We start from the raw sequence: 20,965 nt of genomic DNA on the forward strand, positions 1-20,965 counted from the left end.
CCCCTTATCAGCTTCCGGGGCCCCTCTCTAGCTATTGTCCAGCCTTGTCCCTCCTGAGTTACTCTCCACCCTCAGCTGCTTGCGTCACTTTACTGTATCTCGAACACACTATGCTGGTTTCCCACGCCCTAGAAAGTGCTCCCCTGTACAGCTACCTCCTCGGCACTACGGCTTCTGGGCAACCATGGCCTTCTCTGACGACACTCACCCAACAGCGCAACACCCAACACCACAACATGGCCCTTGCCTCTGGACTTCCTTGATAGGGGTGGGGTGAAGAGGACCCCCTGCAGCGGGTCACCCCAGGGCCTGCTGGGCCAGACCCAGCCCCTGGCATGGCATGGCCGATGCCTGCCAGCTGGAGTCCGGGAGAGGGGTTTCTGTTTTCTTGGAGTGCCAGGGCCTTACATATGTGGCCTGTGCTTGGGGGAGGTCGTGACCTGGCCAGCGGGTTCCTATTAGTTAGAGCTTCCAATATGCCGCAGTGACTGCAGCCACTTGCTCAATCGCTAATTTATGGGACTGGAGGCTCTCACTCCCCTCAGGGAAGCTACCCATCAGCTTCCCATCAGGAGTCAGGGAAAATGTGAACCAGCGCCTAGCGGATGTGGGTGGGTTTTCCCTTCTGGTCATTTATTTACAGCAGGGTCACACACGGTCTGCCCCCACCCCCACCCCCACCCCCACGCACTTGGTTCCTTAAAACAACTGAGAGGCGGCTTGGAGACTGGAGCAGAGGGGGCCGCCCCGTGGTGGGTTGGCTGCAGGGAGAGGGAGGGAGCTCTCCTCGCATCCTGAGAGGAGGGGGGCGGGCGGGGCTGGCTGCTTTTAGGGGCGGTATGAGACTCCGGAGCAGGGTTGGGTTTCAAAGGCAGGCTCCCCGCTCTGCCGCCCAGCTGGGGCTCAGGGCCCTGAGTTGGGGGGAGCCCTGTGCGCTGGGGGCCAGTGGGGCTGGTCCGATGGCTCGCACATCCACACATCCTCCAAGCCCACTTTTCCTGCCTGGGGTCCCGGGTCAGCAGGGAAGGGGGGAACGGTGGGGGCTGGGTCCTGGAAAGCCCTGAGGCTTCCTATGAAAACAACCATCTGCCTGCTGCCCAGGCTTCCTCCGCTCAGCCAGCTGGAGTATCGGGTGTCTCCTGGTCCCTGCTGTGAGTGGACGCTGGTCTGGAGGCCCCTGGGATGACCCCGCAGGGGTGGGGGCCTTTCAGGACGAGACCCTGCCCCAGCGCTCCCGCCTGCCTCACGTACCCCGTACCCCGTTCCTTCCAGAGCGCACCGGAACGACATGGAGACCATCTACCCCTTCCTGTTCCTGGGCCTGGTCTACTCCTTCCTGGGGCCCAACCCTTCCATCGCCCGGGCGCACTTCCTCCTCTTCTTCCTGGGCCGCGTGGCGCACACCGTGGCCTACCTGGGCGAGCTGCCCGCGCCCTCCCGCTCCCTGGCCTACACGCTGGCCCAGCTCCCCTGCGCCTCGATGGCGCTGCAGATCCTCTGGGAAGCCGCCCGCCGCCTGTGACCGCAGCGGCACGGGCTGCCCGCGGGAAGCAGGCGCCCTTCGGAGACGCCCTTCGAGAAGGCCACTTCCTCGCCCTGTGCACACCAGTGCGCCTTGGACCCCTGGAAGGAGCTGCTGGAAACACAGAGACGGCTTGTCAAGGGAGACATTCCTCCCACACGCACTATCCAGTTCAGGGTCCTGACCCGTGGCCCCTGGCCCAGGGCTGCAGCCATGAGCCCCAGGCCCACCCCCGGACTGCATTCGGCCTTGCCGGGGCCGACGCCTGCCCTCAGCCCAGGGTGCGCGTGCGGGTGTGCAGTGCTTGCTCCTTAGCGCCACTGAGGCCTCCTTTCCCCCACTGTGTGTCTTTGCTGGATCAGCCAGTAAAAGGAAACTTTGGCTCTTCCTGACCTGCGGATGTGCATCCTTGAGGGGCTGGGGGGGGGGTGCGGGACCCTCTCTGGACTCTTCTACACACCTGTGCCTTCAACCACTACACTGGTCACCTCCGCCCACGGCCTGCAGCCTCCTGAGGCTCCTCCCCGGTGTCGGCCCTACGCAGCTGAGGCTCCCGCTCGCTGGCTCGCTGCTGCGTGTCCACTGTGAAGCACCCTGACCAGAACACCCTGGCAGCCACTCCCTGATGCCCTCGTGCCTCCCGCCAGGGCTCTGTTTACTCAGGTGGATGCTGAGGGAGACGCCTGGAAGTGTAGGGTCTCCTCTGCACCCCGAGTCAGCACCCAGGCGGGGCTGTAAACTCCGGCACGACCCTAACCTCGGCCCCACACGGCACCCTGTTCTCCAGGATCTGCACAGCCTCTCCTGCACCTCTCATTTCCCTGCCGTCCCTGAATTTCTGCGCCCACGGACTGATGAAACTGCAGAGAGTGGGCTCCCAGGGAAATAGGGCTTCCAGCAGGTTCCCCCCGGGCTGGAGGGGCGGGGTAACACTGCCCCCTGGTGGAGAGACGAAGCCGCGCTCTGGGGCGAGCAGCGAGCCCAGTCGCCCATGGTACCTCTGGCTTGTTCACGTCATCTAGAGAAACGGTCCCAAGGAGGCATTTCTGCCCTCTGGGTGATAAAAGTAAGGCTCTGCCTGGCATGGTGACTCGTCCAAAGTCCCTGTACCCAGGTGAAGCACCAGAGTAACGCCCTAGGGCGCACCTGTGCCTCTAGCCAGCCGGGGAGCAGCCCAGTGCCCGCAGGGACCCTGAGCTCCCAGACCCTTGGAGTCGCCCGGGTGAGAACCCCGCCCTGGCCACACGCCCATCCTTGCAGGCCCAGCTCCCCACAGACTGGACGACCCAGGGGCTCAGCACGGAGGTGGGGCAGCGGAGACAGGGAGGGCCCTCCGCCCCTGCCCCCACGGGGGTCCTAGCTGAGTCAGACTGGCTTGACAGGTGGTCAAGCTGACGTGCACAGATCCAGGGGCTCAGCCGCCCTCCCCTGCCGGGCTCTTGTGATTGGAAACGGGGAAGGGGTGGGGGGGGCACAAAGTTGGGGAGACGGGGCAAGGGTGTGGAGAGGGGAGGCTACAGGGGTCAAGCAGTGGGGGCTGGTGGAGGCTTTGGGTAGATGGAGCCTGGGTGTGGGTGTCCAGCAGGCTACGGGTGTCCGGCAGGCCGGGGAAGGGCAGTTGGGCCTGTACCCTGAGATCTGCTTGGTGGCCACATGGGTGGGTTGGCAGCCGGCAGTGGATGCAGAGGGCTGCAGGCTGGCCCTGCCTCCCCCCAGTCGCTGGGACAGTGTAGTGGGGGAGGCAGGTGCCACCTGAGGGTGGGAGGGGGCTGGCCCGGAAGCTGTCACAGGGCTGCAAGCGTCTAAATGAGAAATCGAGACGCCCCCAATGCACCTCCTGGGAACACCGCTGCTCACTTTAGGGTTTAGGGCCTTCCCGAACTTTTTGCTAGGTACCTTAATTTTTTTTTTAAGATTTATTTATTTATGCATTCAAGAACTGGGGTGCAGGCCAGAGATGTTGGGGGGGGTGAGAGGATTCCCCAGAGGCAGAGTAGGGAGCAGAACAGGCTGATCAATGAGGTCCACTGCTGAGGGGGGCAGCCGGGAGACAGGAGAGGTCTGCTGCAGCCTGTGGGTCCCTCCCTGGCCGGGGACCTGACTCATGCTGCAGCTGCTGCAGACAGCTCATAGTGCTGCGACTTAACCCCAGCACCACCAGGGAGGGCGGGAATGGGATTTTTGAATATATGGAGAGCAGAGCGAGGTCAAGCTGAAGGTGGATTTTCAAGCTCTCCACTCTGGTGCCTTCACACACTGTGTAACAAGAGGCCACAACACAGCTGCTCAAACCACAACTATGTGTGACCTCACATGTCTGCCGGTCAGGAGTCTGGGCCCAGCCTCACAGGTCCTGGAGGCTGCACCCAGGGCTTCCTCCCAGCCGGCCTCCTGTGGGCCTCGAGTGGGCTCCCGCAATGGGAAGACGCCCCAAGGCTGGGAGCGGCTGCTCCAGCCCGGCTGCCGTGGCAGACACGCAGAACATCTCTGCCGCCAATTCTTCCAGAGAGACACCTGGACTCTTCACGGGCTCACCTGGCGAGGTCCCGACCTCGCTGTTGATGAACAAGGCAACCATTAGAGCCTTCGTTACACCTGCTAAACCCCTCCTCTTTGCCGCCGCCCTAGAAGCCAGGCGGAGTCCCCCCACTCTCCGGAGGGGCTCACACGAAGGTGCGTGGAGCCCCGTGGCCCACCGGCCCCCTCGAGCGGCCGCCCGTTACGTTCTGGTTTTCCGCTTCCCAGGTTTTTCTGACCTTGGCCGTGTGATATGTGTGATCAACATCTTGACCGGCCCGGCCCCTTCCCCCGCAACCCCCCACCCTGTTTTGGAGCTTAGAGAGGGAATTACTGGGTAAACGCGTGCAGGCGTGGCCGGGGCTATCGGTACACTTTTCTGGAAGGTGGTTTGGGGTTTGCTGTTTGTTGTAAAGAGCAGGTTGGAGCAGCAGCGTGATGCGCCCCCTGTTGGTCACGGAGGCGAACGCCTCCGGCTGCCAGTGGCTCCACAGTGCCCCCCAGGGGCGGGCGGAGGAGGAGCAGGACGCCACCTGCTTGGGTCCGCGCGGGGGGGCCTCCAGGAGGGTGGGCACCCAGGGGACAGGGAGGGCCGGCAAGGACAGTGTCACTTCGCCCCAGGACAGGGCGCGTTCTGCCTCCTTCAAACTCCTCTCCCTGTGCTCCTCTACCAGAATCACCAAAGCAGCTGTGCATGGAGCCTGCATTGGGCCACAGCCAGCACCCCCATCCTGGAGGCCTCCAGCATTACCCCCTGTGCAGAGCAGGAAACAGAGGCCCTGGGAGTGTCTAGCTGCAGCTAACACCGGTCTCTACAGGGCAAGACCTTTCCCTTCATGTTCCTTCTCGCTCTCTCAACTTACATTGCTTTATCTGAAAAACAAAGAACAGGCACAGAAACTCACAATGCCCTCGCCAAGCTGGCCCGCCAAATGGGCCCGGGAGGCAGGCAGGGGACCCCAAGTCCTCCCGGCGGGGACGGAGACTCGGCTACCTCATCCACAGGGAAAACTGCATCCCAGACACTGCCCACCTAGACCTGCGATTCGGCCGCCATGGGGCTGGCGAGGGTGTTTCTTCTGCGGGGCCCCCGACCAGCCTGAGCCCCGACCAGCATGTGTGAGTGATTAAGCCTGTTTTCTCTAGAGCGCTCGGGAGGAAGTGACAATGACACCCTTGCTGCCCACGGCCAGACCGGTGCCTCCGTGGGAACTGGGCCCCCCGCTTTTTCCAAGGCTGGCATCCCGGAGACCCAGCCAGAGCCCCACGCTCAGCGGCAGGCAGCCCCAAGTTGGCGGTGCTTCGAGGCGCCCTCCCTTTGGGTGGGAGCCAGAGAGAGGGGCTGTCCCTCTGCCTGAGCTCGGGGACTGGGCGGGGGTGGGGGCTTGTCCCAGTGGGCCTCCCTCCGCATTCGGGACTTTCTGGCCCAGGGATCCCGGGAAGCCGCTTTTCCTGGTTCTGGGACACATGGGCTGTTCTGGTGTCCAGACCCCAGGGGGCAGGGGTGGGAAGGGGAGGTCTCTGTGGGGGAGAGCTGGGCTCAGGCCAGGATGCCCAGCTCATCTGTCCGGTGGGGCAGGACAGCACCCCAGAGACCTTTCCGAGGCAGCTCCTGTTTCTAGGGTCTCCCTTCCTCTCCCATCCATGTCCCTGAGCCAAAACCTGGCCCCGCAGCCTCTCCCTCTCCCTCAAACCCTCAGGTACCAGACCTACCCCAGCTGTGTCCAGGCTCCTCTCAGGGGCGCCTGCTGCTGCCCCATGGCCCTCACACATACCAAGTCCCACCACCAAGCAGGACCCCCTCCAGAGCTCCCCACCACCAGCATGACAGCCAAATTGTATCCAGCCAGGACACCTCCTCCAGGAAGCCTGCCCAGATGCCTTAGACTGGGTTTGGGGCCTCTGGGGCCAGTGAACCCATGAGAGCTCTCACCCTCGGGCGGACACACGGTTCATGCATGAAGGGCAGTGGGCAGTGCCCCAAGCAGCTCTGCTCACCCTCCCACCCCTGCAGGGCACAGGCTTGCCTGGGTATACCCAGCCAGGTGCCTGAGATAGCTGGAAACAGGGAGCAGAGAACCCTCCCCCACGCCTTCAGTCTGAGTCTGTACCCCCTCACCCCTCCCCCCGCCATCCAGGGTCCCGGCCCCCACCTCAGGGGAGAAACCTTCCACCAGCGGAATGAGGGAGTCACGCGTGCCTGGGGTCACCACCAGCTGTGTCTGCACTCCAAAGGGGGCAAGACCGAGCCCCAGGCCACGTCTCTGCAGGGGAATTCCAGTTCCGCGGGGTGACTCTCCATGGGAGATTATAAAGGGGAGAATCGGGGAGACTGGGAGGGCCTCACCTGACCCGAGGGACTACTGCACACCTCCTAAAACAGAAGTGAGGACCAGCCTCCGCTGGGACTTCACACGCCTGAGCTGCTGGAGGCCACCTGGGAGCCGGGGGCAGTGGCTGGGAGCCCCCTGGGTGCTGGGGTGTGAGGCCAGGGCAGGGCAGGGGTCCAGCCCACATCAAGGTGTGGTCTCTGTGAGAGTGCTCCTTCAGGGGGCAGCCAGCTTTGCTCCCTCGGCCGGGGCAGAATCCTGCTTCTGGGGGCTGGCTGGGGTCTCTTTCTGCAGAATCTGTTAACTCCCCTGGGGTGTGTCCATTAGAAGGGGGATTCAGACCCTCTCCCCCCGCCCAGCCTAGTGCCAGGGGCTGGCGGCACCTGTATCCTGTCACCCCCAGTTACCACCCTCCAGTGAGCAGGCTGAAAGACTTGGGAGGTCCCCTCACAGCCTCAGCTGTCCCGTGGGTCTGCTTGGGAACTTCCTTCTGCACCCCCACTTTCTGAGGCATTTGACAGGCCCCTCCATGGTCAAATGTCCAAGGGTCCCACATGGCCTGCCTGTGGGACCCTGCCACGTGCCCCTTGGCCAGTCCAGAAACCCGTGCCCCCCCCCCACCACCACCATGAAGCAGCGAAGATGGGACGGAGGGTCCAGGGCAGGCCTGTGCCTCTTGGGCTGGCCCGAGGTAGGCCAGGGGCCCGTGACCACGCAGACCAGAGCAGGCCCCAGAAGGCTGTCCCGTGTTGGCCTGGGGCCCTGATCTTCCCTCCCGCAACTCCTGGGGCTTAACACACTTTTATTTCTCAAGACAAACGATTTTCGGTTTTAATGCACAAAGTGAGCGAGGTCCTTGGAGCGCCTGCCCTCCTGCGGCCAGCCCCTCCGAGGGCCGCAGCCTCGGCCAGGACGGCGCTGTGGAGAGGGCTGGGCAGGCCCGAGTTGGCTGGGAGAGGCCCAGGAGCGCCCGCCAGCCGGGCTCAGGCGGAGGTGGCGCGCCGGTTTCCCTCTTCTGGCCGCGGGAGCCGGGCGGCGGCGGGGCCCTGGTGGCCGGCGTCAGTTCACCGTGGGGACCTGACTGTGGTGCAGACTGAACTCCTTGGCCTTGAGGCGCAGGCTGGCGATGCTGTTGGCCATGTTGACGCCCGGGGTGGTGGGGCCCGGGCCTCCGGGGCTGTAGGGCGGCACGGCGCTGGGGTTCAAGAGACACGGGGCACCTGGTGAGGCCCGGCTGCTCGTCCTGGGCCCCCGTCTCTGCTCCTCCGGCCTCCCGTCCTTGGCTGTTCTCCTAGGGCGCCTTCCCCCGGGGTGGGGGACCCCCAGGGCTGCAGGGACTTGGGGAGAAGGCCAAAGGCCTGGGGCTGGCACTAGGACAGGCCAGTGTTGCATTTCTGCTGGACTAGCAGCAGGTGGGTTCCTGAGCGCCTCCAGCACCTCACCCAGGTGGACAGGGCGGGATGCAACGCACCTGTACTTGAGGGCCACTCTGGCTGTTCCGCCCCAGGGCAGGGCAGGCGGCTGGGGGAGCCGGGGGGCCGGCGTGGGCATCGCTGGGCTGCCCCTCCAGCTGGCCCGATCTCACCTCCCACGAGAGCTCTGCTCCTGCACAGATGCTCACAGACTACGGGGCTGGGAGCACAGAGACCCGGCCCCCGGCACCTTCTCCCTCTCCTTTCCTGTCCTGCCGCCTCCAGTTTTGACCCAGGGCTTGGCTCTGGGATGCCAGCCCAGCTCTTCTCCTGGGGGCCAACGGGGACTGGGGCCCCGGGACCCACCTAGACAGCCTCCTGCGGGCTCAGCTGGGCGACGGGCTCTGTGTCCCTCCACGCGGCCACCCTCACACTCACACGCACTCACGGGCACAACCTTGCACACCGCATGCCCGGGCAGCGCTCACACACGCTGGCCCCACCGGCCCGGCACCCCCGTCCAAGGCGCCTTCGCAGCTCTCCTCTGGTCTCGGTCCCGCTCCCGCGTCCGGAGGGCTCTGCAAAGCCCCTCTCACCTGTAGGGGGACGAGGCTGTCCAGGGGAGATAGTCGGGGCCCAGGGCGGTGGGCCGGGGAGCCACGGGCTGCTCGATGGTGGCCTCCTGGCTGTAGGACTTGAGCAGCGAGGCGGAGCGGGTGGCCAGCATGGCCCGCTCGTTCCGGCGGAACTTGGCCCGGCGGTTCTGAAACCAGACCTGGGGCGGGTGGGGAGGAGCCGTGAGCTGGCGCGGGGGCCCGGGTCCCCGCTGCGCCGCCGTGGCAGCTCCACCTGTGAGCTCAGAGCGCTCACCTGTGACGGGGGCGGAGCCTGGGCCAGGGGCCGAAGGAAGGGGGTGAACGGCGCCGCGTCCGGAAAGCTGGTGAGTGTGGGGCGCTCCGGCCCCCACTCAGAGCTGGCACAGAGGCGCAGAGACCCCCATGCCAGCCACTTTACAAGCACATTGGCTCCCCGAATGCGCCTAGGTGGGCCCGGGAGCCCCGCTCAGAGGCCCCGAAGGGCCAGAGAGGTGGGTGCCTTGCTGGAGGCCGCACCCTGTGGCAGGCTCGGCTGCGGCCCTCAGCCCGGCCCCCGCGCCCGCCCTCCGGCAGGCTCACCTGCACGCGAGCCTCGCTGAGGCTGACACGCCGGGCCAGCTCCTCCCGCACGAAGGCGTCGGGGTAGTGGGTGCGCTCGAACACGCGCTCCAGGGCCTGCAGCTGGCTGCTGTTGAACGTGGTGCGGTTTCGCCGCTGCTTCTTCTTCCGCTTGGCCGCGCCGCCCTGGCCGGGGCTGGGACACTCACCTGCGCGAGGGAGAGGCTCCCTGGGGCTGGTGCACAAGCACCCCAGCTCCTCCGGGTGGCACCGGGAGACAGCTCAGCAGCTGCTCTGCGCACCCCGCCCCGCCCGCAGGCAGGCCCAGCCCTCCCCTCACCACCGCTTCCCTCCCCCCCTCCACCCCACCCCACACCGAGCACCATGAGGCAGGTGCACAGTGCCAGGACCTGGGAAGAGACCAACAGCAGCAGCCAGGCCCTGGCAGGGCCCCCGCAGCCAGGGGCCACTGGCCTGGCCAGCGTGGGCGCCACCTAGTGTCCTCGGCACCAGGCGCGGGCTCTGCACAGGGTAAGCCCTCCGGGGACAGGTGTGTGCAACTATGATGCTACAGAGTTAAGAGCACAAGGGCACCATCTGAGCGTCCCACGCGCTCCTGGACACGCACAGATCTGTGGGTGCATGCAGGAATCCTACAAACAGCTGCTGTTATCCTCACCGCTCCCTCAGCCAGGCCAAGGTCTGTGGTCCAAGCTCAAGTGTCCAGTAAGTTACTGGCGGAGCAGGTGAGTGCCCACCTGGCGAGCAGCCTCGCAGAGGCCCTGCGCCCGGGGCGCCCGGCCACCCACGTGGGGAGGTGAATCAGATGCTTCATAGGCAGGGAGGCGGCCCCAGGGTAAGGCCCGGGCCACGGAGTGAGGCTCAGGCAGCCCAGTGGGTCCCGGGCCCGGTCCAGGGAGCTCCCTCGGGAGGGGCGGTGCTTTAACGGGTCGTCCGAGGCCGGACAGGAACCCCCCAATCATCAGAGGGAGCGGTGGGAAGGACCAGGGTGAAGGCCGGCAGGGCAGCTGACCCGGAGGCTGGGCTGGGGTTTAGCGACCACGTCCACAATCAAAATCTCCCCCCAGGGCAGATGTTGCCCCTTCACTTTCCAGGGCCCAGCTCTGTGGCCACTCCTCCAGGACGCCCCCACTGTGCGAACCCCGCCCCTGAACAAACAGCCCAGTCAGGGGCTCCGTGAGGATCCGATCTCCTCATTAAAGGTGCGTCTTGTCCTCAGTCACGGCACACGTCACAGGACAGACTCCCTCGCAGGCAGGGCGACAGGCGGCGGCTCACTGCCCTCTGCCAGCTGCACCCCTCTCTGCAGGTCCCCGGCTGCGCACACAGGGCCCGCAGCTGGGCTCAGTCCCTGCCGGACGCCGTCCACCCCAGGGCCTGCCCCCTCCTCTTCCTTGCTCCCACGTTGAGTTGTTCCTCAGACTCTCCCCGTCGTAGGATCTGGCTTTTCAAATCCATTTGTCCTGCTCCCAGCCTGCTGTTGCCCCCTTCTGGCCCAGGGTGGAGCGACCATGTGCCGTTCTGGCCCCACGTCCCCCTCGGACACGCCACCCCCAGGACTCCCCCACCCCGGGCCCAGAAACCATCCAGCCCTTCCCCAGCCCTCCCTTGCCCCCACCCGCATCCCTGTGCAGGGGCCCAGGGGCCCTTGGGGTGTTTCCAACCTCTGACAACAAGCAGCACCCCACCACCATAACCTCAGGCAAATGGGGTTTGCTATGTCTGACAGATTCCTAGGAGTGGGCTGGGGCCACGGGAACCCCCGGCCCCCAAGTGTCCCGCCCCGAGGCCTGCTCTCCCAGGGGCTCGGGGTCGTCAGCCTTTTTGACTGAAGTGGGCAGCTGCGTGTCCGCTACGCTCACAACCCCACCCTCCTCACGAGGCATCTAGAAGCCCCTGAGTGGGGAGGACCCCAACGAACCCCTGCTTCTAAACAAGCTCCCAGTTTGCTCCCTGCCGTTGACGGGGATGGGGGCCTGTCCAGAAGACTGGGGGCCACAGGGCTGACGCTGGCTTTGGACCAGAATTTCTCAAAGGACAGAAATTTTGCCCCAGCGGGCATGTGGCAGAGCCTGGAGACATAAGCTGGGGTGTACTAAGCGCACCCCAATACACAGGTGATCCCAGGGTGCGCAATCCGCCGGGGGCTGGGTCAGCACTGCTCCCTGGAGAACTCTCGCTCACACTCCGTGGGGGTGGTGCCCCGTGGCCCAGAGGCCTGGCTGGGCCTTCACTCCTCACCTCTGGCCTCCAAGAAAGGCGAAGACGGATGGGAATTGTCTGCCGCCTGGGGTGTCTCCCACCCCTCCTCCTCACTCGGGAAGAAACAACAAAGAAAAGACCCGGCGCTGAAAACCGAAAACCCGGCCGAGCGACCTAGCCGGCTCTCGGAAGCTTCTGGAATGCCAGCCTTTCTAGCCGAGCCAGCGCTGTCGCGGCTGGGGCACGCACTCTATGCAGGGGGCATTTCAGCCAAAAAGAGTTTTCCGGGAAGTTTCTAGCAACCCAGAACTGAGGGTGTTTACGTGACGCCACGCTGCTTCCACTGCCAGGCTTGGGGGCGCCTGCAGACACCGGGAGGCCTCGCAAAGGCGCGTGACCCCCCCACCCCACACCAATGGGGTCCCCACAGCATCAGCCTCTCCTGCCGGGGCTCAAGCCTCAGCGGTGCGGGGGTGGGGTGGGGGCTGCTGGGCAAGGGTGGAGCTCCACAGGCCTCTGCCCAGGGAGCCCCCACCCCGGCTTTGGAGGGCCACCCCTTCTCCCCGCAGGGACACTGAGGCTTGAGGGGGTGCCCAGGACGGGCAGCTGGGATGGGACCCACGGGTCTGGGGGTCCAGCCGAGGAGGCTGAGCCTGTCTCCACGAGGCTTCCTCCCTCCACCTCCACTCTGGGCCCTGGCTAGGCCGGGTCTTCAGGGTCTTCAGGGTCATGTGTGTCCCTGGACACCCCTGTTCTGAAGGCTGTCCTCACCCCCGGGAGCAGTGAGGACACCGGCTTGCAGGTCACCCGATGGGCTCAGTGCAGTTGGGGCCCAGGGCATAGCAATTGCTTGATAAGCACACCGCCCCTAGCCTTGCCCGCTTTTGTGCCTGGGAGGGGCCTTGCTCTGAGGTCCTGGGGTCCCCTCACCCCAGTCCGCAGGAGAAGGACGGCCGCAGTGGCCACGGGGGCGGGGGCGGCTGAGGTGGCCAGGGGCCCCATCCTGCTCCCACCGGACGTGCTGGGTATTTGTTACGAAAGTTCCTGAGTCACCTCCTGGGAACCGCAGTGATGGGCGTGGATGTCCTGGGGGGTCCATGCTTGAGCTAAAGAGCATTTGGAAAATAAATAGACGCTGAGTCCGGCCAGCAGGGCTGTGCGGCAGCTTCCTCTTGCTCAAGCCCTGCTCTTCTCTGCCATTAAAAATAAGGCCCGAAGCTGCCTTCATGGAACAGGGCTGTTAGGTGGTCTTGGAAGGGCTGGGTGGGGAGAGGGAATCAAACCCGGATGGGCCGGGCCTGCTGCTCCCTTAAACCAAAACGACTTGGTCCCCGCTAGGTTGCCATGTGGAAAAACAACAGGCCAGTGCACCGTTTTCTGCCATTAAATTATTTCACACATACCATGTAGGTGGCTGTCAGCGGGCCAGAGACATTTAAAAACGGCTCTCAGCTCTCAGTGATCAAGTCTCCCTGGCTCTTCCCCCGCACCCATGGTTTTTCTGATTCCGTGTAATTTAAGGACCTAAATGGTCTGGAGGGAATTAACTGCAAATTCTCCCTAAGACAAATAAACGCAGCCTCCGGCCGGCCTTGCTCGCTGTTTGTTTTTGCTTCAAATAGTCAGTTCGCGCCTGACCCCAGGGCCTCGGTGCGCTCCAACCCAAATAAATAACTTTTATTAATTAGCATTTATTCTGACCAAATAAGCAGCATCCACCCCCTAAATTGTGAGCTCTGCCAGCATGCTCGCGAACATAAACAGCGGGTCTCCAGGAACCTGACGGGGGTTTGACAAATTAACACCGGGCCTTGGGCAAAGAGCCCCGAAGCGCACAGAAGTTTACAGCCAGGAACTCTGAGGGGGCCGTGGGGAGGTCAGCAAAGACCACGGCCCCCCACCCCGACCCGACCCCACACCCGGGTCTCTCGGCAGAAGATCTGGGGTCTGCTGAAGGACCTCGGGGAAGAGCCCAGATGGGGAGTTTGGGAATAGCGTCCAGTCCAGGCTGCACCCCTGGGCCCCAGCCCCCCAGGCGTGAGGAGCGATTTCTCACCTCCTCAGGTGCAGGACAGCCCAGTGGGTAAAGAGACCAGGTTGCTGGTCAGGGTCTCGGGCCAGCCCGCCTCGCCAGCGGAGAGGCCGGGGCCTGACTTCCACCCCCGGCTTGCGGAACTCCCGAAACATGGGAATGGCAGAAGCCACCTCAGGGAAACCTCACAGCCCTACGAGGGAGGCTGTTAGCCCCATTTCACAGATGAGGACACCGAGGCACAAGGGTGATGCCACCGCCCGGCCACACAGCTAGCGGAGGCTGGAGCTGGGGTCGGACCCCGCCGGCGGGCAGGAGCCAGGCTGCTGGCCGCCTTGGTGGCTGCAGCCCCAAGCATAAAGGGCCTACCCCACCCCATCCCTGTACAGTGGGGTCCTGAGGGCCTCTCAGGGGCTTGGGGGGACGGCCCAGCCCAGAGGAGGGACGCAGAAGTCGACAGGGGCAGCCCTGGAGCTGAGGCATGGGCTCGGCTCTGGGCACGTGGGCTGGGCACTGGGAGTGGAGCACGTGGCCGGCGAGGGGGCTTCCAGGAGGGGCCCGGAGCCTCTGAGACCTCAGGGCGGGCCTGGCCCTGAGTCGGGAAGGACAAGGAGGAGGCACACCCCGTTTGCAGGGTCTCCCCCAGGGGCCGGCCGCAGCCAGGGGCCCGAGCGCTGGTCTCATCTCCGGCCTCTGTCTCAGGTGCTCAGGGACAAGGGACGAGGCCTGGGTGGGGTCGGAGGCTCTGGTGAGATCACACATGCCACATTGTCACCAGTGCCCCGTGGGGGCTGGACCGCCTCAGGCGGGCAGGTAGGACTGTCTGCTTTACAGAGAATAAAAGAGGGTGGCCCAGACGGGCTGGGACCCACCGGGTCACAGAGAGCGGAGGCCTCCCCTCCTCACAAACACCCTTTCTTCTCAGCTCTGCCTGGGAGACACTTGGCAGCTAGTGGAGGGAGCTGTGGCCCAGTCCCTCTCTCTGGCCAGCCTTGGGCCAGCTGTTGTTGACCAGACAGGAGCCTTGCTCTTGGGGCCTTTCTGGCTCAGGCCGCCCAGCGGGCACAGCCAGGGCTGGGAGTGACAGGTGGCCTCAGGGTTAGGTCACACTGGACACACACTCTCACTCGTGCACAGCCACAGGACTCCTGGGCTGGCCACTGCTCTCTCTGCCTGCTGCACCTTCAGGTTGTAGCAGGCATGCCTCCTCCTCCAGGAAGTCACCCTGGGCTCCTCGCCCATCTCAGCTTTGTCATACTCTAGGGTAGAAGGGAGGTCATTTGTCTTGCAGGGACTGGAACTCCTGTTTAGGTCTCCTTGGGACCCACCTCAGGGGCTGACCTAAAGTACACTCTTCACAAATATATATATGCTGAATGGTGAGCGACCGAGCAATTGCGGAGAGGCTGCAAAGATGCAGGCAGACTTCGGAGCCCACCGCCTGTCCAGGGCTGTCCCAGGGCCTGGGTGGTCCAAGTGCCTCTATGGAGTCAGCAAGACTTCACCAGGGGTAAGTCATGTGACAGTGCGCACGGCGGGGGGCCACCACCTGCCACTGTCACCCCAATCTCCCAGGGCAAACGGAGAAGGAGGTTCTCCCTCATTCATTTTGAGCAAAAACCCAAAACACTGATACACTTTCATAGCTACCAGTCTGGAGAAGACGACTCGGGAGGAAGGTGAGCAGGGGGTGCAGTGGGCCTGAGGAGTCAGAGCAGTGACCAGGAGGTCCCATCCACTCCCCATGGGCCACTGGGCCTGCGACTGCCAAGCGCCCCCACGTCTCCCAGCCCTCGTCAGTGCCCAGTATGGTGAGGAGTAGACTTCAGCAGACTTGGGTGGAGTCTGGCGCCTAGAAGCTGTGGGAGGCGCCCTCACATCCCCTAGAAACCTGACAGCCCTGGAGGCAGCTGCAAGGCATCCGGGTCTTCCTGGGGTCTGGACTCCATCCCGTAAGGCACAGAGGGCCTCAGCGCTGCACATACATCTGCAGGGACCACCAGAGCCCCAGGGAGCCCCAGCAGAGAAGCCAGTAGGCCGAGGGGTCTCGGCAGCCAGATGACAGCCCATGCTTCCTCCGCCCCAGGGCCTTTGCACATGCTGTTGCTGCTGCCTGGAGCAGCAGGCAGTGCTGACCCAGCCTCTGGTCTGAGCCTAAGTGCCCTGCCCCAAGGCTCCCCCAGTTCCCAGGCAAAGCCAGGTCTCCCTCACGTCTGTCATTAAGTCATTCTGTTCTGGCCATCTGCTCCCTGCCTGTCTCGGAGGCCAAAGGAAGGTGAGGACTGGCTTTGCCTTGGGCCACTGTATCACTAGGACCCGGCCAGAAGTTAGGCTTCAAAACTTTTCTCAATGAATGCTTATGTGAATGAAGACCTGCCTCATTCCAGAAAAAGCTGGAAATTCTCAGCTCCCAAAAGCTGTTCCCTTTTGCCTAAAAATGCCCAGACTATGGTTCCTCAGATGTAGCACCCAAAACACTAGCAACTGAAGGGAGAAAAAAATGCAAGAGGTTTCATCATATGTAAAGCTTTTGTGAATCCCATCCGGAAAGTAAAAACGACCATCCACAGAGCGAGAAGGATATTTACAAATCATAGAAGATAATCGAGAATAGAAAATATAAAGAACTCTTACAACTGAACAATAAAAATGACAAATAATCCAATTTGAAAACAGACTAATGACTTGAAAACATTTCTCCAAAGAAAGCATGATAAGATGCTCAACATCACCAGCCACCAAGGTCATGACTAGACACCTCAACCCGCTCAGTGGCTAGAATTGAAAGTCAGATAATAACAAGTGTTGACAAGGATATGGTGAAATTGGAGCCCTCACGCCCTGCTGTTGGGGGTGTGAGATGGCACAACCACTTACCTGCTGCTGATAGCAGATCGTCAAAATGCTAAATCTAGATCTACCAGAGGACCCAGCAATTCTGCTCCCTGGACCTCTCCACAAAATAATGAGAATATACGTCACCACAAAACTCATGGATGAATGAATGGGCACAGCAGCATGACTCATATTAGCCAAAAAAGTGGGGGCAACCCACCGATCACCATCAGATGAATGGGTAAATGACACACAGCTCACAGTCGTGGGGGTTGACATGAGGACAGGCCCTGAGAAATGCAGTTAGGTGGTTTCAGCGTGTGAAATGACAAAGTGTAAAGACACAGGGCAGGCAACCTGGACAGCACATATGTGTAGCTTACTGGGGCCATGGTTTTTGACCAAACTGTTGTTAAACCATTCACGGCTGTCTCCACACGGTGGAATATTATGCAACTGTAAAAAAGGAATGGAGTGACAATGCAGGCTACAATATATTTGAACCTTGAAAACATGGTGGTAAGAGGAAGAAGTCAGTTCCAGTCAGAGAAAAATCTAAAGAGAGAAAAAGTAGGTTGGTGCCAGGGACTGGGTGAGGAGGGAGAGGGGATTGGGGGGTGACAACTCCAGTGAGGGTTTCTTTTGGGGGACGATGAAAATGTTATAAAACTGGATATGGTGGTGGTTGCACAGGGGGGTACTACTGATCGTTAGGTTATAGTTTGAGTGGCTGATTGCAGGGTGGGTGAGTGATTTTTCAAAGAAGCTGTTACATAAATAGAACCCAGACAAGGAGGGGGAGACAGGGAGGGGCTGGGATGGCAGGGAATGCGCAGGAAAGGGGGTGCCTGTATGCTTGAGGGGTGTGTAGGAGTGGGGGTCACGGTGCTGCTGGGGAAGCCCCGAAGCTGAAGCTGCTCTGGGTCGGGGCCTTCAGGGACCAACATCTCCACACCTTCCCCAGTGGGTCCCCTGGGGAAAACCAGGGGTAAGGATGGATGGACAAGCCAAAACTTCTTTTGAAAAATGGCGTCATTGGGCCCAAGGGCGAGGAGTGCGAGGATGGAGTTACAGGGAGGAGAACATTCATGTCCTATTCTAGACACACAAGGGCGATGCCAAAGGCCAGGAGCAGGGAACTATCTCAAAGGCTCTGGGGTCCCCGGAACCCCTCCTGTCCCAGGCCTTGGGTTCTTGGCCTCCTAGCCTTTGGCCCACGTTTGCAGAACCAGGGGTTCCGGCTTGCAGGCACCCCTCGCCACCTCTACGGTCAGCTTGTCTTCCCCAGTCCAGAGGCCCCCAAACCAAGCTCCAGAGAGGAGAGACATCTGGCTGGAGTGGGGTGCAGGGTAGATGGGCTAGGGAGTCCTCCAGTGAGAAGAGCAGGCCCTGCTCCGAAGTTGGTCTCAGAAGAGGGTTAGCCTGCCCAGCTGGGTTTGATCTGAGGCGGGTGGCCAGATGCCAGACTCAGCGTGAAGCCTGCACTTTACCGGGGCTGGTACCTGCAGACAGCTGTGCCTGTTAACCGCTTCTAGATCAGAGGAGGTTGCTGTCAGGACCAGTGTGGGATCTGTCTGCATTTGGGAGCTCCTGAGTCTCACTCAGGCTGTGGCCAGCGGCTGCCGGCAGCTGGGACGAGGCTGGTGGCCGGGGGCTCTGCGTTTCCCAGGGCTTGGCTGAAACCAGCCTGCAAACAGTCTGGGGGTCCCAGCCTGACGCCCTTGCCTTCTCAGGACTCAGACCTCACGGTCCCTGCGGAACCTCTCATTTGCAGATGGGGAAGTAGAGGCACAGGCAGTGGCGTGGCCACCGGCTCCCAGGAAGGAGCGGAGGTTCTGTCCACTATGGTCCACCTCTGAGGTCACACACTTTCCTCCTCTGTGCTCCATCTGTCTCCCGGGGCGCCCGGGGGGCTGTGTCCCGGCCCCATCATGGGGAATGGTGCAGAGAGCGGTAGCATCTGAGCGTGAGAAAAACCTCCGCAAGTGTCCTGACGAGACGTAACCACAGGTCCTCAGCTTCACCATCTGTGCAAGAACAGGGTCCACCCTCCCTCTCAAGAGACAGAGGACAGAAGCCCGAGCCTTCCTGGGAACCCCCCGCATCACCCCACTATTACTTTTCTCTGGCGAAACCCAGGCTCTGGCTTTCTACTTCTGCCCCACCTCAATCAGGACCCCCCAACACACAGGTGCACACAGAGCTTCGCTGCTTGCTTTGGGGGGGTTCGTGGAGTGACCCCTGTCTGCACCCGCACCCTAAAAATTGGGCTGACACCCTGAAGAGCCTGCCATTCTACTCCTGGTCCCATGCCAGCCCCCACGGGGCGCAGCGGAGACAAAGGCAGTGCCCGCTGGTCCCCCTTCTGTGGCCGGAGGGGAGGCCATGACCCGGCCCTGCTGCGCGTCCGGCCGGAGAGGTGACCTTTAAAGCACTGCGCGGGCTTTTATGGCCCATCTGAGTCCCAGGCCGGGGAGATGGGTTGGGCTCCGTGAGGGCTTCTCCAGTGTCTCTGCTGCCCTGCAGGGCTGGCGGTGGGGGAGGGGGCACAGCTGGGGATTGGGGGAATAGGGCTGTGGGTTGGGGGAGCAGGCCTGGGAGGGTCACAGGCCTGGGGGGGGCAGCGTTAGGGGTGGAAGGAGCAGGGCTGCTTCCTCCATGGACTGAGCTTTGGCGATGCACCTGGCCGGTTACAGCGTGCAAGCCACTGTGATCCAGCCTGCTCTCAGCAGATGCCAGCGCGGCTCAGAGAGCCGAAGTCACCCAGCCTGGCGGATGAGGCGGGTGTCCACATCCGGTGTGTCTGTCCCCAAAACTGCCCTCTGGGGAGAAGCTGCCTTGGCTTACCATTCCGGACCAAGGTGAGCAGAGGGCTTCTCTTTGCCCATTTTGGGGCTCCTGGCCGCTGAGAGCCTGGGGCGGCACTGCCAGGAGACAGGGCCAGCTGACATGTCCCACCCCGGCTCAGGTACCTCCCCAGATGCACACATCTGGGGCTCTGCTCACACCCACCAGGCTCCTGGCCCTGGTGCCCTCGGGCTATGGCCCCGCTGGGTGTCCATGGGTGGGCGCCGTCTGCCTCCCGCCTTGCCAGCCTCACCAGTGGGGCACCATGCGGAGCCTGGGCACTCGGCCAGCTGTGACAAGGCTGACGCGCTCCCAGGCACACCTGGGCTGCACCAGCCCTGGAAGGTTCTCCCTGAGTGAGCCCCAATCCATCACCCGTGGGTTCCCAGGGGTCCGGGTTCATGCCTTAGGGGCAGCCCACAGGGTGCTTCTGTGGGACCACCTGCTTCCCCAAGTGTGCGGCCAGGACTCGCTGCTCCAGTGGCCCCATGGCGGTGCTGACCCCAAACCCTCCAGACTTCTCATGGCTGTCCACCTACAACTTGCTCCAGACCCACTGGGCAGCTTAAAAGGGAACATTTCCATCGTGTCCCAGGGGATTCTGACCACAGGCTGGGTCAGCGTCTCCCTTACCCCCAAGTTTACAAAGAGCCTGGGCTTTGGGGCCGCGGCCAGGCGTGACACACACAGCCGCCCGTCCAGGCTCCAGCTCTCGCACAGCCAAGACCACAGACGGTCCTGGGAATCCGCATCGGTAACAGGAAGTTAAATTGGCATCTGAGCTTCGGTCCCACGAGCCACATTTCAAGGTTTGCCTCCACTTTTTTTAATGCGGGAAACAACAGAAACAACCAAGACGGAAGGACGTGTGACTGGAGAAGCCCCCGTCCTGTCCATGCGACATGTTTAATTTTCTGTGGCCTTTCTGGCCTGTGCGCAGTCTCCGCAGGAGTCAACGCAAGTGCGCACGAGTCCTTCTCTTCTTGTCTGGACGCGACACTAAGCGTCCAGCGTCAACGCCCGCTATGCCCGGGACGCCACGCACGGCTATGAGCTTGCACACCGCCACGCTCACCCCCAGACTCGTGCGCCCTCTGCCCGGTAACCGCCCAGTCACACCCTGCTCAGAAGCGTCTTACCCTGAGCGTCCGGTCGGGCGTGAGTGCGGGCCGGCGTCCCGCTCCCTCTGCCTACAGCCTTCGCTTACTTCCTGTCCTGTTTGTCACAACCTCTGAGAGTGGCTGCGCCATTGCCCCCAGCAGGGACCCCAAAACTGCAGCCCCTGGCGGACGTTTAGGCTGCGTCCAATTGTTTTCTATTGTAAACACCGGAAAAGGGGTTCGCTTCTTTGTCCTTCGGCTCGATTTCCAGCCCTGCCTGCTACAGCAGAGTCAGCACCGCTGTGCAGCCTTCTGGCAAGTTGCTGGGCTCTAGACCTCACCTCTGCCTCTGTCAAGTGCAGACTTGGGCTGTTGTTCCCGGACACAGAACTCTGGATCCTAAGAAACAGACAGGACGCCCTCCCCAGGGAGCCAGGGGGGCCTGACGCCTGTGCACACTCCAGTGCACACACGTGTGTCCATGCACGCACACACGCTGTCCTGGACGCACGCGGAGTCTGTCCTTCATGGAAGCTTCTGGAAGCCAGGCTGGGCCAGGCAGGAAGGACTTGCCTCTTCCTTCTCACACCCAGCAACTGTAGGCCCTTAGTACATATCAAATGGCTAAATATCTGGATGGATGGAGGGGTGCTGGATGGATGGAATCCGGGTGCCAGTTCTCTGCCCCCCAGACTTTTATGCACTAGGGTTTGGAGCCACTCTAAGCTTTTCCGCTTTCCTCCCAGCTGCGGAAAGTAACTCATTTATTGGTTTTCATAAATTTAGGGGCCAGAGCATAAGCCAGAGCAATCCCGTCCCGAAGGAAAAGGCTGACTTCGTGGTGCCCAAGGCCAGGGGACGAGCACCCGCCTTCCTGAAGGGGCGCGCCCTCGGCTGGCTGGGGCTGGCTGGACCGCTCCCCTCTGCCCTGGGTCCAGCCCCTCCCTCTACCTCCTACAGGTTAGGGATACACCCCTTTCCCTTGGGCCTCCA

At 62.5% G+C, this 20,965-nt stretch overlaps 2 protein-coding genes across 2 annotated transcripts in view; one reads left to right on the forward strand and one right to left on the reverse strand.

Moving 5' to 3' along the window:
* Window positions 1-1,914, forward strand: part of PTGES (prostaglandin E synthase) — an 8,385-nt gene extending 6,471 nt beyond the window's left edge. The window contains exon 3 of the mRNA XM_004677254.2: window positions 1,273-1,914. Within this exon, the coding sequence (XP_004677311.1) occupies window positions 1,273-1,522 (250 nt within the window). The 3' untranslated portion in view covers window positions 1,523-1,914. The remainder of the gene's footprint in view (window positions 1-1,272) is intronic.
* A 5,278-nt stretch (window positions 1,915-7,192) lies between these two features.
* On the reverse strand, window positions 7,193-12,160 carry PRRX2 (paired related homeobox 2). Its single transcript, XM_004677886.2, has 4 exons — window positions 12,089-12,160; window positions 8,957-9,193; window positions 8,378-8,556; window positions 7,193-7,564 (listed from the first exon to the last, which is right to left on the reverse strand). The coding sequence occupies exons 1-4, from the start codon at window positions 12,158-12,160 to the stop codon at window positions 7,429-7,431; spliced, it is 624 nt and encodes a 207-aa protein (XP_004677943.1). The 3' UTR covers window positions 7,193-7,428.
* Window positions 12,161-20,965: the final 8,805 nt, after the last annotated feature.

This window comes from Condylura cristata, unplaced genomic scaffold, assembly GCF_000260355.1.
Source record: "Condylura cristata isolate star-nosed mole 26May11 unplaced genomic scaffold, ConCri1.0 scaffold00006, whole genome shotgun sequence".
NCBI lineage: Eukaryota > Metazoa > Chordata > Mammalia > Eulipotyphla > Talpidae > Condylura > Condylura cristata.